Source organism: Sebastes umbrosus, chromosome 23, assembly GCF_015220745.1.
Source record: "Sebastes umbrosus isolate fSebUmb1 chromosome 23, fSebUmb1.pri, whole genome shotgun sequence".
NCBI classification, from domain to species: Eukaryota; Metazoa; Chordata; class Actinopteri; order Perciformes; family Sebastidae; genus Sebastes; species Sebastes umbrosus.
Window position 1 is genome coordinate 10141522 of NC_051291.1, and position 17063 is coordinate 10158584.

Here is a 17063-nt window from a genome sequence, read left to right on the forward strand (position 1 = left end):
CAGACAGAGCTTAAATGTCAATGTCGCTGCGCTGGAGATGCACACAGACAATGAGATTCCTATCGGTTCGTCCCTCTCCTGCTCGGGGCAGCTCCCCTGATTGCATCCTTTGAAAAAAACACCACGGGACAGCTCTGATGGTCGTTACCTAGCAACAGGTGGTAAGAAAGATACTGGCCTGGCTTGAAGGATGAGAGGAGAGACAAAACCACTGTTCTCCTTCATGAATTATGCCGGTTCTGAATAGAATAATACTGACCTGAGGAATCGCATGAATACCAATTGGTACTTGAGGCTCGGTCCTGGAAATTTAATGACATCACTTGTGAATGCGGGACGAGTGCGAGTGAGTCTGCACTTGGCAGAGCATCAGGCAGTGACCTGATAGCGGACACAATTAGAGTGATGCCAAATCCAATGGAAAATTGTTTGATGGGGAGACACTGCAAACACCAGCAGTGGATAAATGATATGTTGATATCTGTGAAGATGAAGTGGGTTAAATACTGACAGAAGTTTTATCTGTTTGGGTTACAGAGGGGGAGTAAATCGCAAATATTGTCTCCTGAATAGTTTTGATGCAACCTTTATTAAATTAATTTTGTTTTTGTAATTCATTTAATTATATTTATTTTACTTATTTATTTTTATATCCTGTTTTATTTACTCTTTTGTAAACGTGCATTAAACACACAGTATGTACTTCGTATTTATTATGTGTGGGTGAATTAAGGTGGGGGCAGGATCACAGGGTGTGAATTTATTTTATCTTCTATTTATATTTTTTTAATTATTATGATTTTTTATTTAAAATTCATTTTCTAATTTATTTTATTTCTAATTTTATAATTGTTTATTTTTATTGTCAGATTTTTTAATTTTTTAAATTATTATAATTGCAGATGATGATGGATGGATGGATTATTATTATTATTTCAATTTATTCAAATTGTATTTGTTTATTTTAATTTTTCTATTATTATTACTCCCATTTTTTTCTCCTCCATTGTTTTTAATTACTTTGTTTTTAAATTTACAGTTATATCTGTTGTTATTATATGTACATATTTTATTTGTAAGTTTAGGTTGTTGAAGTAATTTTTCTTAAGGAAACATTAAAAGAATGATAAAATATACTGGTTATTATTATTATTTCGTATTTACATTTTAATTTATTGTAATTTTTATTTAATTTTGTCATTTAATATTTTGTATTTATTAATTTAGATTTTTGTATTTGTATTTATAATTATATTTATTATTATTTATTACCATTTTTTCTTCTCCATTGTTTTTGAATACTTATCATACATATATACTTATTATATGTACATATTGTTTTATTTGTTATGGTTTAGGTTGTTGAAGTAATTTTTCATAACGAAACAATAAAAAGCATGATTGGAAACCCCCCCCAAAAAAACGACAGGAATTTTGTCTAATGTGACAGTGACACTATTGTGGGATGCAGAGCTGTTAACCAAGCTTTTTATCCTCCTCTCTCTTGTTATAGCTTATTGTGAAGCCCACCAATGTCTGTTTAGTTGCTGACATGTTAGCAAATACAGACGCAGGTTAAAAGGAAGTTCGATCGTCTTTTTCTTCCTTAAAAGCTGCAGCACCGGAGGAATATGCATTTAAAAAAGGTGTTGTATATATAAAAGTCCTCTCTCTGCCGCCCACCCTGATGTGCAGAAATTACAGGGTGTTAACTGGCACTTTAACATTACTGTTGTGTCAGAGTGAACTAATTATATGGTGAGAGGTATTCAGTGAATCCCGGCTGGCAGAAGCATCACGCTCACCTTGACGTTAGGGGGGGAATAAAAGAAAAAGACAAATAAACACAAGTGCTCGGTTGAATTACGGGACAAAGTCTCACAGCAGTGTAATGAATGCAAGGTTCAATGGGAGCGGTGAAAATAGATGCTATTAAAAGGGAGACAGAGAAAGATGGAGGGGAATACAGCCAAAATGTGCTTTTGTTAGGTGTGCTGACAGTTTGAGGCCAACAACAGCAGAGGAGAGCAGCAGCTGCTGCTTCTGAGCACATCAATACACACCCAGTGTCAATGCTTCGCTCCTCATTAGGTCCAAAATAGTTCGGAGCTTTTTGTTGAGTCATGCTTTGCTGCTCGGCCTGATACAGCTGACGCCACATATTTGGAGCTCATCCCCACTCTTACTGGTTTTGTCTCCTCACCTTCTCTTCCTTTCCTCACCTCCTCTCTCCTAAAACCTTCCTGTCATCACTACCCACCCTCCTCATTCTCACCGTACATATTTCCAGACTCCTCATTTTGCTCTCCGACTGTTTGTGTCTCCGCCGAAAACTCAAAAAGATTCTTCTGGGGTCATTAAGTTCGCGTCACCATGGCAACAGCAGCTGCTGCTGTAATGCACAGGCAAATTTATTTTGCTCTGTAAACACACTTACAGCCGCAACGCCATCCGAACAGCCCTGGTTTTGAATGATGATTTGAATGAACAGCCCACTAGTCAAAACATCCAAACATACTGGGTGAGTGTCACACTGGTTTGATGACCTCAGACGTGCTGCTGTAATGGTTTAACTTTCTCTACAAATGGCTCTCTTTTAGCTGCTTTTACATATTAATTGACTGCTGTGTTTCAAATTATTATAAGACCACACTTCACTCTGTCTGAGGACGCCACAACATCCGGTTGAAAGGGCAGTCAAATTGACACAGAGAAATTGATACTGTGAGGGATTGATGGTGCTGGAAATTCCTGCTAAATTACTGCAACTTCATCATCGTCGTCATCGCAGCACGCAGGTTTTGGTTTCTTAGTAACGGCAGGCATGACAGGAATGTAACCTCCCAAGCACATCGGAAAGAAAAAAAAAAACGGCACAGTGGACGTTTTCCACGTCGACCTTTCCAAGAAGGTGTTTGAAGGAATGAAAGAGGGAGGCTGTGTCTGTCACCGGCTACGTTAATAGGGGTATGCAAGACTGCATGTAGACGGGAATATTAGTGGAATACTTATTTTAATTAGCCAAGTAAACAGCTCAGTAGGACTATTGTCTTTTTTGGAATAACGGCAAAAAACTGAATATTTTGTGCATATAAACATAGTCAATGTCATCTTTGGTTGCCATTTATCGTTAGCAGCACACATGACAGAATATTAAGCTCTGTGATTGTATAATCTCTAATGCACCATAAGAGTCGTAGTTTACTTCTCTACTTATATTGTCATGTACTCAACCTTGAGAGTCTAATGTGCCGGTACTTTACATTGTGTTAGTAGTCTGTGAACGTTCTACATAGTGATAGAGACGTGTTGGATAACAGTGAAAGGTTAAATCATACATTAGCGAACACATTCAGCTTTTCTTACCTTGCACATCATCATGTCGCTGACCCTTTCCTGCATGGACTGGCCGGCTTTGGGTCTGACCAGGAGGTAGAGGGCTTTGACATCGGGGCAGGACCTCAGCAGCTTCTCCACCAGCACTTTTCCCATGAAGCCCGTGGCTCCCGTGATCAGCACGTTCTTGCCGGCGTAGTACTCCGGTATGGACGCCATGCTGCTGCCCGCTGTGCCACTGCAGATGTCTGTGAGTTTGGTCGATCCGTCTGTCGCCTGCTCTCCTAACCCGTCCAGGTCTTCAGACAGCTCCTTCACAGGGAGGAAGAGGAGGAGGAGGGTATGAGTGTGAGGGCTGGCAGCCACACCGTTTTAATACTGTATCAGGAAGTACTTGTGTGATGAGGCGGTTCAGTGAGAAGCCAAATCTGAACTGTGAATCACAATAATGTGACAGTAAGTTTTGCATGAATGTAATGTTGTCTTTAACGGCTTCAGTTTGATATCATTTTGTGAGGGGAAAAAAACACATTTCAACAATGTAGATTGGTGGCGTTATCGCTCTGTTCTGACCTTCAAACTGCGAAGAGAAACAACTAGTATACAAATGAGATGAATATTCATACAGGCAGATAGAGAGGGGGGTAATGTTCAGGGGCAACATGACATCAGCTTGTGAGTGTGTGCTCCTGAGGAGAAGTGGAATTTATAGGCTGCATAGTTGAAACGACTTTGGTTTAGAACATTTTAGAACATAATGAAAAATGTCCAGGGATGTTTGTTGCATCTTTTCATTTCCTTATTTCCTGTCGTGTCTCTGCCATCTGTGATAAAGTCACAAGGATACCCAAAAAATACTTTTCCCAGAGTCCCAGATGATGCCTTCAAACTGCTTGTTTTGTCCGACCAACACTTCAAAAACCCAAAGATGATGAAGGGCATTTTACACTGACACAAATGAACGGATTTGTTGAGAAAATTATCAATATTATTATTATTAACGGGTAATGAAAATAATTGTTACACTCATACGATTTAATCGACAGATCTGTGAAACTAAGTTTCTCCTCAAAGAATCACATAAAAGCACCACTTTAAATCTTGTGTTTACCAAAGATGTGCTTATAAGTCATTGAGCCTGAAAAAAGCATAAAAACGACTTATTGACTAAAGAAATCTTATCTTACTGAGACGAAAAGAGACTGATTAGTTGACTAATCGACTAAGAGGGGGCAGCCCTAGTTACTTCTAGGGGTGTAACCATCCATCGATATATCGTTTTAATGATCAACGATCCAATATATCGATGCAAAGTGAAAACATCGATACATATAATCATCTTTAAGCCCTTATTTATTTTCCCTATATTTCCTTTATTTTGAAATTCTTAACTGATAAACATTAACTTAAACAGGATATATATATATATATATATATTATAGTGAACAACAGGTCTATTTGTATTCTTCTTTCTTTTTTTTTTAAAGAATGGATTGTTTAATTTAAATGTCTCGAAGAACCCAGTAACAAAATTGTCAAATCATATTTTAGTCATTTTTTGTGAGTTAATATAAATGTAACTGATTGTGTTTTATAGTCATATGATATTGTCTCATATTGATCGCAGGCCCCTGAATTGAATCGAATCAAAATCGTATCGTTGCCGACTTTGTGATATACCAGAGTCAAACACTCACACTCCTGTGGGTGGGACACGGTGACCTTACAGCTCTACTATCTCTGCCCTCCACAATCAGACGACCCAAACCTCAGCAGCACAGGACGTACAACTGCAATCACAGAATATGACAATAATATTCCACTAGACTATCTTCTATCTGCTACCAAAGTTACACCGCGAACCGCTTGTTTTGGAGACGTTGCATGACATCTCCACCGCGTTCGTTCATGTAATCTCTCTCATTCCACAAGGTCTTACTGTAGTTGTGTGTGTGAGGGTGTTGACTTAGGGTTATGGCGGTGATGGCGACGAATCCAAACCAACATCAGCTGGTTAGCCACAACATTTACACAACAATCTCCAGCCATTGAAATCAAGAAAGAGCCAAACAATTCCTCAAACACCTGCTAGGACACACATTTACCAAAGATCAAGTGACCCAGAGTTGCACTCTGCGTCATTATTTCAGGTTTTTGGACGTGTTTCTGCTGCTCTCATTCTGTGAAAACTTAATTGGATCAATTGCTGCTCTAATGGTGGCAGTCTAATGGACTGGGCCTGCTTAGTTGTGCCAATTCAATACAATAAATCAGGAGCTGCGTTTGCTGCTTTAGCAGTGGCATGCAGCCAGGTCCCACAGGCTCCTGATGAGGACAAAGACACCAGACATATAGATGGATATTAAGGCTGATGAGGCTTCAGCTACTGGTCATTAGCTTGTAAGCACTGACTCAGTGTTCATGAACTGTTCGCTGAATATCTGGAGGCAACAGCAGAAGCAACAGTTGGCTCTATAGCAAGCAGATTTCGTTTTCTTGTCAACTTGATGACGACAGCATTTCATTGCAGTTGCGTCAACCTCAAAGTATTAAAATACTTCACACATATTTACCATGAATAAATGAGGCATGAATTAAATTAAAGCTTCATAATAAATATCAACAATAAAAAGTAATAAGTAAGTAATATAATCACACAAATATAAGCAATATGAGCGATAAAATAGAACTAACGAGTGTGCAAACATCTGCAGTAGGGCTGGGCGATGTGGCCAAAATCTTCTATCCTGATATAGGTAATTTCATATCTTGATAACGATATTTACATTAATGTAAGACAAGCAATAGCAACAAATCTTTATATTTGAGTAGCTGGAACCATCAAATGTTGGCATCTTTACTTGAAAAATGACAAACAATAAAATTGATTATGAAAAAAGTTGCCAAAAACAAAGAAGTTCTGTTGCTTGTTCCACAGCTTATCTCTAACAATTTGGCTTCATACTTACAAGCAAACGACGACCTTCTTGTGGATTTTATTGCAGCTCTTTGTTTTATTTGATGGCTATAGTTGTGCTGCCAAACATTTACTGTCAAACCCCCACAGAGACAACAATACTACAGCGGGCATTTATAGCCACTTGAGGAAATGAGTGGGAGCATGGGAAGTTTATCACGGCGGGATTACGGCTACAGAAAAGCCCCGAGTAGATGACGTACACGGTATCAACAAGAGTAAATTACTGATGTGGGTGGGTGGTTTATCATATTGTGCCCTCGAGTCAGACTGTGTTTCAGACAAAGGCAACAATGTCCACATCATCACATCTAATCCACCAGCTTCTGTGGAGGGAATATTACAAAAACACTAGGGCTGTCAAAGTTAACGCGATAACACAAATTCATTTCAACGCCACTAATTTCTTTATCGCATTAACACAATTTTTTGGTTGTAGTGGGCTCAATTTTAAGGCTAGAGTGAAGATACTCGCATCATATGAAACTAGAAAACATAATGAATCCATTGGTACCAACATGTCATACTAGCTTGTTGCGAAGGAGACTAAATAACGCTCCAAACTTATGCAAAATTTTGACCTGACATGGCCATTTTCAAAAGGGGTCCCTTGACCTCTGACCTCAAGATATGTGAATGTAAATGGGTTCTATGGATACCCACGAGTCTCCCCTTTACAGACATGCCCACTTTATGATAATCACATGCAGTTTGGAGCAAGTCATAGTCAAGTCAGCACACTGACACACTGACAGCTGTTGTTGCCTGTTGGGCTGCAGTTTGCCATGTTATGATTTGAGCATATTTTCTATGCTTTCTGGACAATATTTGTCGTTGTGAATTGATTTCCAATAATAAATATATATTGATACATATGCATAAAACAGCGTATTTGCCCACTCCCCACTAAAACTGAGCCCGCTACAACCTCCGAAAGATCGATTGTCTTAATGCGTTAAAGAAATTAGTGGTGTTAAAACCACCTTGACAGCCCTATAAGACATATTTGACAAATCTCCCTTAAAGTACATTTTGAACAGATAAAAAATGTGCGATTAATCACGATTAACTATGAACAATCATGCAATTAATCTTGATTACATATTTTAATCGATGGACAGCCCTAAAAAAATGTATAACGTATGATTTAAGATACAGTTTGGAGATGACAAAAAGTGAACTGTGAACTTTGGTTTGTGGTTATAAACAATAGTACAAGAGTTTTTACAGAAGCAGCACAGCTTATCTGTAACTATTATGGCTTTATACACACAAGAAAGGGATTTTTATGTTTTATTTGACAGTTATATTGTGATGTCAAACATTTACAGTCTGAGACTTTGTCCTTATTCCCTTTAGACAATAACTCTGAGCCGTCATGTGACTGTCTCTCTGATCAAAAGCATCGTGTTGGATGTGTGGGCTAAAAGCTCACAACCACGCTGCCAATGTTGCTGCTCATTTGTGTGTAACCATGACAACGATGCACCGATACATCACAGGATGACAACTTCCTGTCTCTGGTTGGCATCATCTTCTTCTCATAAACCAATCACAGGACGGAGCAGGGCACGTCCAGTCCTGTCGAACATTTGCCAACCAGCCTGTTAAAAAAAATGGGGGCTGATGGGATGCCTACTTGTAAATTTTTGCACTTGGCAACAAAAGCACAACATTTAGCCAAGACTGACGCTCGATCGGCACTTTTAGTGACTCAGTGGAGCTTGTGATTTGTACACTAGATGAGTTTTTTTCTGCTCGTTTCATCCTGGGCTGCAGATTCCCGGCATGTCTGCCCCAAAGACAGAAGATGGAAATCAAATCCTCCTGAGCCAAACGTGGCCCAGATAACAAAACAATCTTGTGTTTACTTGCTTACCCTCCATTCTGCCGTCTGTGCTCGCACTGTTGAATTATACTCCCTTAAACACACAGAAAAAGATGTGTGTGCATGTTTGATTTGCAGAGGAAAAGAGGCGTCACAGAAACTACACTAAGGCCTGACTTTCAAGCTGAAAGCAAAGTCCACTGAGCTTGAACTCTGACAGATTATTTAATCCCTTTTATCCAGTTTTTTTTAATTTACAGACGACGTAATATCTACAGATTTACTACTCTGTATACACAAACATCAAATTAAAAAGGTCGGTCAAGGTCGTCTGCTGACATTCCAGCTTTGTGCTTCACAGAGATTCCCTGTGGACATGAGGACAAGAGCAGGGGGGCTGAAAGTCACTACGGATTAACGCTCGACAATGGAAATGTTCCTGCAGCTGGAAAAGTGTTGGCGTGGACGCAGCACGTCTCAGATTCATGACACACACTACTGCATTCCTCTGAGGTTAGATAACTCCACCTCCAGCCTGTCAGTTAGGCTGATGATGTCCAGCCACCTCCTGCTACAAGCCAGCGTGGAAACAGGAGCTAAACTGGTTACATCATGAAGTCCAGCTTCTGTCTCTTCATACTAGAGGTCACCCAATAGTGGATTTTTAAAGGCCGATATAATAACGATAGATTGGAGCATGAAAAAGCCGATAGCTGATTAATTGGCCGATATCTTCTTTACTTATGAATACCCCGTTTTTAATAAATACGTTATGGGTGTGTTTTTCCCCTGTGAGTAAGCCTGTATTACTCCGGTCAGGCTTGATACAAGCTTATAACACTAATAACGTTACCGCCAGCAAAATACCTCCGCTAATTAAATCCATGCTTTACTTTATAACCACGGTGGTTATGTCAAAGCATAATGCGCCTATTTGGAAATGACCTCCGCTAAGTGTATTTCACCGATGTTTCCTAACGCGAGTAACCCCAACCTGGGTGTGTTTCCCCCTGTGAGTAAGACTGTATTTCCCCGGTGTCAGACTTGATACTAACTTTTTGGAAACTATTTGGAAATTACCTCCACCAGTCGGTCTCGTCTCGGAATCAATCACATTTTTCCTCGACATTGTCTCGGACAAAGAGGACTCAGGATTTTATTTCAAGAGCGGTCAAGACCACAACAGTGGGGAAATCACTAAATTTACAGTGCGTTGTCAGATTTATTTGTTAACGTCATTACTGTGATAGGATATAAAACTTCCTGCTTCAAATGCAAACAATGACTTGATTAATTTAATTAGAATTTTTTGTTACTGTTAACGACTGTCACATTTTCCCAACCCCTTTCAAAAAAACTCCAAGAAAGCGAACGCGGAGGAGATGTCAGCCAAATCTTTAGTAATAAAATGTGGCTTCCTGAAAACACACAACAGTACTGAGACTCACACTGGTCTGGTCTTGGTCTCAACCCCTCAGGGTCCTGGTCTTGTCTCGGTCTTGGTCATGACTTGGTTTCGATTTAGGTGCTCTTGACTACAACACTGACCTCCGCTAAGAGTATTTCATCGATGTTTCTCCCTTCTTCTGTGTTTTTCTCGTGAACCATTTTTTCCGATCACAGGTAGCGGCAACTTGGGTGTGTGATGCAACTATGTCATGGCAGGTGTATTGCTAAGGACCCAAGGAAGTGCAGTGTCGAGTGTGAAGTTTTTTGTATGAGTGGCTCTCAAGAAAGCTGCAAGCAGCAAAACTACAGGTCAAGCATTCGGCCAGTTTTTTGAACGGGCACTGCACTAGTGTGTCTTATAATTCCCTAAACGTGTCCTCGTCAATCTTTCGCATAGCAAAGGACAAGCAGAATAAAGCTCAGACGATGTGTGTCACCATTAACCTTGTTGTGTTGTCACTGATGAATAAGATAGTATTCTTTCTACAGTCTGCTTTATGACTTGAAAGGAAAAAGTACTGGGCAGCAAGGACGTGCACTAAAAGCTTCAGGGACCAGCTTCTCAGGTTATGATGCCATCGTGACAAAGTACCGCGTCATGTCCAAAGTCACTCAGGGTCATTTCAAAAATAAAGTTTAGAGAGCTGCTGCACTCATGTTTCCTTTTCTTCTGACTGAGGGTTTTTCTGCAACTTTCCTGAAAGCCTCGCTCCCCAGGAGGTCTGCGCCGTTTGTTGGAGGCGGGTTGTTTTAAGCCGCAGCTCTGCAGTCCTTCTGCTGCCTCCAGCCTTTCCACCTAACACAACCCCTCTATTAGTGGGTCAGCTGAGTGCTGCTGGAGACACAGGCACAAATCGAGCGCTACAGCTGCACGGTGGCCAAGACCATTATAAACAGACAAAAGCTGACAGTGGCAGGAGGGAGGGGAGTGTGGGAAAAATAGAAAGAGCACAAATGCTGCAAAATGCAGCCAATAATTAAGGCAGCATTAGTCAAGTTGAATGCCAGAGCTGAGCAACACAAAAGGAAAGTCAGTGCCTTTCACAAAATAACAGTGCCAACATTGTAAAACAAAAAAACTAACTTGGAAAGCGGAGTTAAGTGTACTACCACTGCGGGCAGTCGTTCTTACATCCCAGTGCCAACATGGAGACCTCTGAAAAGACGAAGTCCAACTGGTAAACTCAAGCTAGGAGACAGGAGGGTCTAAGGGGCCAAACAAGACTCATCTTATCCAGTAGCCAAGAATGGAAACCACCACTAACAGTGGGTCTATAGACAGGAGGCGCAGTGTGAGCAGCTCCATTTGTATCCTCACAGGATGAGTTCAGGCACAGTATTGACATGTTATCAGGCCATTAAATAGGCATTATTGGTCGCACTATAGATGTGGGTCATTAGGAGCCTGCTACGTTGTAAAAGTGTAAAGCGAAACTTAAAAGCAACACGTTCTAATATGTTGAAAAACTGAATGAAACGTTACGTTTTGAACACAAACAAAAATGTTTCTTTAGGTTTAGGCAACAAAAACAGTCAAGTCAAGTCAAGTCAAGTCAAGTTAAGTCAAGTTAAGTCAAGTTAAGTCAAGTTAAGTCAAGTTAAGTCAAGTTAAGTCAAGTTAAGTCAAGTTAAGTCAAGTCAAGTCAAGTCAAGTTAAGTCAAGTTAAGTCAAGTCAAGTCAAGTCAAGTTAAGTCAAGTTAAGTCAAGTTAAGTCAAGTCAAGAATAACTATGTTCAAAAAGTGAAACTAAACGCTTGTGAAAACAAAGACACACAGGATGCGAACCCCATCCTCCTGGGTGAAAACCCTGTGTTTTGCATCCCATCCATTGCCCCCGAACTTCACCCCTTATGGAGTTTCATGTGTCTATAGTACAGCACCTGACTCCAGCTTCTGCTGGTTGTGTCTAGAAGGGAACCTGCAAATTGCAAAATCTGATCCGAGATCTGCAAAAAATCTTGCGAGACTCGCTGCCCGAAGACCTATCCTAACCTTAACTATTCCAGGTCAATGCCTAACCGTAACAGTCTTGCAAGAGTTTCCCCAGTGTCCTGGTTTCCTTCTAGCCACTACTGCTTCTGCTCCTGTCAGAATTACTACGGTCGCTAGAGGTCGCTGTCATGTTCATTTATACCTTCTTTCTGTGATCGACCATGTGAATATATGATAAAACATACTAGTGGGTGTAGTAGGCCCCTGTTGACCCACATCTATGATGCTTATAGCGACTGATAACGCCTATTTAATAACCGGACAACAGTCTAATCAGCCGTTATTGAGCTGTAGGTCACCCCTGTATTGGCATGATGATCATCTACAGCTCCTTCCGTTTCAGGAAGGAGATAAGAGAGGAAATGAGCAAGTCTGGGGATCGGGTAACAACCTGATCATGACATTAGATTAGTAAAAATATATTAGATTCTGGAGAAACAAAGAGCTGATTGACTTCATTATAACTAGCTCTCGAGAAAGTGATAAAACTTGTCAAACTGATGGTTCGCCTGTTACTGTTGCTGCTACACCTGATAAGATTTCTGCTTTTTTTATCACTCCATGATCAATATAAACATCTTTCCCAGCATGCTCCAGCTCGACTCCCCCGCTCCAGTATACGAGGTTGTGACATTGGCCCTTTACACAAACCCACGTAATTGCACAGCACTTTTAAGGGCTCTTATCCCAGATTGCATTACTGCACAAAAACCAGCAGGTCTTCTCTTCCACTTCATTTTTCTCCAAGGCAGCGAAAGGCTAATCTAATTAGAATTAATTATATTAGCGGTGGGCTTCAAGGATTTAAGCAGTGTCTCTTTAATTTAATCTTTTTTTTTTTTTAAAGAGTCAGTTTCAAATCTACACGTGAAGGTTGTTGCTCACTATCAGATATCTGACCACAGGAGATTAAGTGCGTGTGTGAGAGCTTATGTTTCAGTGTGTTTGCAGTGCATTGTCTCCATTATGTCTGATGGCAGGAGGGATTCTGTAATTACACCAGCGGTCCGTGAGTGACAGAGCCTCTCGGCGCTGTGGTCGTGTCAGTTTACGCCTGGCTCATACCCAGGATGCCAGTCGTAGTCCCGAGTGATGTGGCCGGGGCCAAGAGGTCATGAACCGGCACTGTGGTCATCATGGTATGAATCCCACGCAACACTTTCTTTTATTTTTTTATTCAGACAGAAGTGTAAACAGAAACATGAGGGCTAGACCCCAGTCTTTCTACAGATGGAGGGTGTAAATCTTCTTTTCCATGGAGCGTAGATAGCCTAGTGTCAAAATATTCACCAGATAGACATTACTTTTACACAAACCACACACATCAATACTGAAGCCCAATATCCTTAATATCAACCCAAAAAGCCTGAATATGTACACAATAGCACGATATGTTGGCATGGTCCACACTCCCTCAAGCAAGAGCACTGGGTCCCAGTTAATTTGGATTTCTGCTTCGAGGTTATACAGTAAATAACCGAAACAAACCATGCACCTCTATCGAGTAACAAAACCACACTGTCTCCACTTATTGATGGAAAATGGGGATAAAGAAGCAGCCTATAATTGTCTCTTTGTACCTAAAAAAATACAATGGGATTCAGAGCCTTGGGAACCAACTGTCCTGCCATCTCTTCAAAAAAATACATACACACATGCTGGAAAGCAGTCTAGTATTCAGCATTAAAAAACAGCAACAGCCTCCCGTTCACTTCCATTCTATCCGAGCGAAGGGGAAAAAAACATTCGCTTCCAGTGGCGAAGCAAATTTGCATCTTCGAATTTGCATGGAGTTCAACTCTGGTGAACTGTCAGGCGAATATTGCCTCGGCAGGGGATGGCAACTCGCCTCCATTCGCTCATGTGTGACCGTGCCTTTAAAAAAAACAAGCAAATCTCTGTATTATAAACACTCTGCAGCATGAGTGTGAGATGCATGTAAAATTAATCTATTCTGATATAAAGCAGTAAATTGGGCCTTAAATGTACTTTAATCAGTTTAAAAACACAAAAAGTGCATTTATTTATAATTTACTCTGAATGAATAACAACAACTAGAGCTCAAACAATTAGTTGATCGACAGAATGAATTATTTTGATTAATCCTTTAATTGTTTGTGCCAAAAATTCACTGGTTCCGAGTACTCAAATGTGAATATTTACTGGTTTTCTTAGCCATCTTTGATAGTAAATTGAATATATCTTCTTGGATTTTGGGAAAGTTTGATTGAGATTTTTCCCTGATTTTCTGATATTTTAGAGACCATAAAGATTAACTGAAAATCAACAATGAAAAGTTGTTGCAGCAGTCAACATGATCTTCATCAGCTTACTGTTTTCTTAATTGCCTTTTCAAACCCTTAAATGCACAGCTAATTTACATTATATCACCCAATATGAAAGTCTACACCTTTCTTAATGTCTTCCCTGAAGGCTGTGAGTAATGTATTTGTGGTTGCTGTGTGTAGTCTAAATTAACAGATGCAAATCCTTTTAATATGGCTTTCCAGGAAAAACTGTTACAATAAAAAAAAGGAGGTATCACTACTACTAAATATTCCTGTGAGCTCTAAAGATTTGTGTCAGCCACAATTACTGTATGATTCCTCGAAGCTAAACCAGAAGAGCATGAAGACTATTCTCATCAGAAGGAGATTGCTTTGGACACAGAAACTGGAAACCGCGGCGGCATCACCAGGCCACAAGAACAACAGGACTCTTTCTTTCAAGTGTCAAGACAACTGGCATCACCAGGAACAGTGAATGAGGGAGTGTTTAAGGACACAAAGCCTTGAATTCGTTTCATTTTCTTCCAGAATGCATTTAGAGGAGGTGTGGTTTTGAAATTCTTACACATGACAAAAAATATCTTCTCAGACCCCGGCTGAGCCCAGTGATAGTCTTTATGATCCATGTGAAGCAGCCGTTACCACAGCGGCTGACAAGAGGCCCTCACTTTCAACAGCCTGACACATGTAGACATGCAGTGACGATGGGAACGGACCTTAATTGGTGGTGAGGCAGTTTCAACCCCTTATCACAGAAACCGAAGCGGACCGGGCCGGTCAAAGGTCACAGCTGCCCCGTCACTTATCCTGCAGCCTCATGTTCTTTCAGAGATCACTGAAGCTCAGCGGGCGATTCCTCGAAGCCGCTTTCACTGCTACATATAACATGTTTGCTGTTCACTCTAGGGGGGTGATCATTCAATATCACTGTTTATGAACCTTCAGTGGCATCATCCAAATTAATGACTCCAAGCAAACTGTAGATAATAAAATTACCGTCGGTAATTTCCTAATAATGTTCCTGGAAAGAGCTGTGTAATCTGGTGCTGCTTCTAGAGAAAATAGGACATTTCCTTGAAAGAAAAGCTCAGTTTAAACCCAATTAAATATTCATTCAGTATTTATTTATTATCGGAAGCTTTATGTTTCATATTTGTTGAACTATATGCTGGTTTGTAGACAAATTATACAGTTTTGCATGTTCAGCTGACTTGCTGTGCTCTGATGGAAGACCCTAGTTTGCACCGACAATTAGTTGGAATTAATTAATTAGAGGCCAATTGAACACTGTTTCCACTTCCCTTTAATTAGCATTTCTAGGAAACTTCCTGGGAAATTATTCAGGAACGACAAAACCCCTAAAATAAAGGGTCACATTTTTAGTACATCTCCTGCACTTTTAGTTTATAGATGTATAACATCTCCCAACAGCCTGCAACCACATTAAAAAAGTTATAGTAACGTTACTCTCTTTGGCAGGTACTAAAATATTCAAGACCTTTCTAAATGAAATTTAAGACTCCTTAATAATCTTAAGGACTTTTTTTGAGGGAGCTGAACTCAGTGCTTTGTAAAACTTTAAGACCTGCAGATACTCATGAGTCTGTTTTGGATCAGGTCGAAAGTTTAGACCTATAAAGACCTCTTACTTTACATGCATTTTATCTAGATTTGCCATGTCATGATATGTACACGATATCGGAGAAATTAGGCATTCAGAAGTTCAGTTCTCTTTACACTTTCATTCATTCACAATCTCTGTCTCTCTCTCTCTCTCTCTATCAGCTGACTACGGGCATTCACTCTCAAACAACCAGATTTTGCCACGATCTCTCTTAGCCAATCATATCATTGCTATCAAATTTTAAAACTGTTCTCTGCTGCTGTCAGTTGTCATTGCAGTACGATCTGATGAGACGCTCCTCCACCCCATCAACTCCAGTATTCATCATATTCAGTGCCCAGCCCTGCTCAACATCTCATCATCGGATCTACAGCAACTCCCTTCACCACCACCACCAGTGTGTGGAGTGTCTAGACTCCACGGGGGAATATTTTTAACCAAACACGGCCTCACTACCCCCTTTAATATGCTTCGTCACGATGGGGCCTAAATCGCCAAAGACTCTTCCCTATTCATATTAGTTTGCACTATAAAGAAAGTCTCTCCTGATTGAAATATTGTTAATAATATTGTGACACTAACAGCCATATGATAATCACACTTAATCCAAGAGTTGCACCTGTTATAGTCACATTTATAGTGTGAAACTGAAGCCCCGGTGGTTTGACACATCATCTTGTAATTCATGACTTGTCCGTGCTTTTGAGCAACAACCAGCTCGCTTGCATGGAAACCAATATCTGTGACCAAGTCATTTAATCAGGTATCCGGAGCAAAGATGGATTACAGCGAACAAGCAACACGTAAGAGTAATGCACTAAACACACACTCGATAGCTTCACCTTGTGCTGCTGCCAGCCAAGTTTATAATTAATGACACGGGAGCTCCGGCGTCAACTGGTGAGCTGTAGAGTATCTCATCCATCCATCCATCCATCCATCCATCCATCCATCCATCCATCCATCCAGTATGTAGATTAGAGCCAATGTGGAAAACACACTGATGGTTTTGGATACAAGAGGCACGAACATCCACCGATTTCATGGTGCTACTGGACAGATTAGGATACACTAATCATGCAACATGATAACGTTATACCATCGTAATCTTTTTAACGTTGGCGAAAGTGACACAAGGAAACACCGTGATATTATCTGAAGCAAACAAACTTCTCGCTAGATGAGATGATCAACTTTTAAAACATGCAGAGTGGTTGTGCTGATGCCAGTTTCTGTAAATGGACAAATATATCTGTGCCAGAAAGACGAAGTTGTTGTTGTTGATGCGGGAGTGTGTGTTTGTGTGTATTTCAGGGAAAAGAGGATGCAATCAGGCTGCTCTCTTCCTGGGATTGGAGTGAGGATGTGGTCGACCAGGGGCCACTTTAGAGCCGTATCAATGTGGCCCTTCAAGTGGCAAGATGCTTTTAGAACAGATGGTAAACATGATTACTCTGGAAGAGCCTCATCATTGCACAAACAAGTCATTAATAATGCTGCAACTAATGATTACTTTCAACGTCAATTTATTCTTTCTATCATTGTTTAGTCTATAAAATATCACAAAA

At 40.3% G+C, this 17063-nt stretch overlaps 1 protein-coding gene across 2 annotated transcripts in view; it reads right to left on the bottom strand.

Moving 5' to 3' along the window:
* The window catches only part of si:dkey-97m3.1 (fatty acyl-CoA reductase 1), a 55159-nt gene that overhangs the window by 28994 nt on the left and 9102 nt on the right, over nucleotides 1-17063 (bottom strand). For both annotated transcript variants that reach the window (XM_037760305.1, XM_037760304.1), the window contains exon 2: nucleotides 3367-3648. In XM_037760305.1, coding sequence (XP_037616233.1) covers nucleotides 3367-3648 — 282 coding nt within the window. The remainder of the gene's footprint in view (nucleotides 1-3366; nucleotides 3649-17063) is intronic.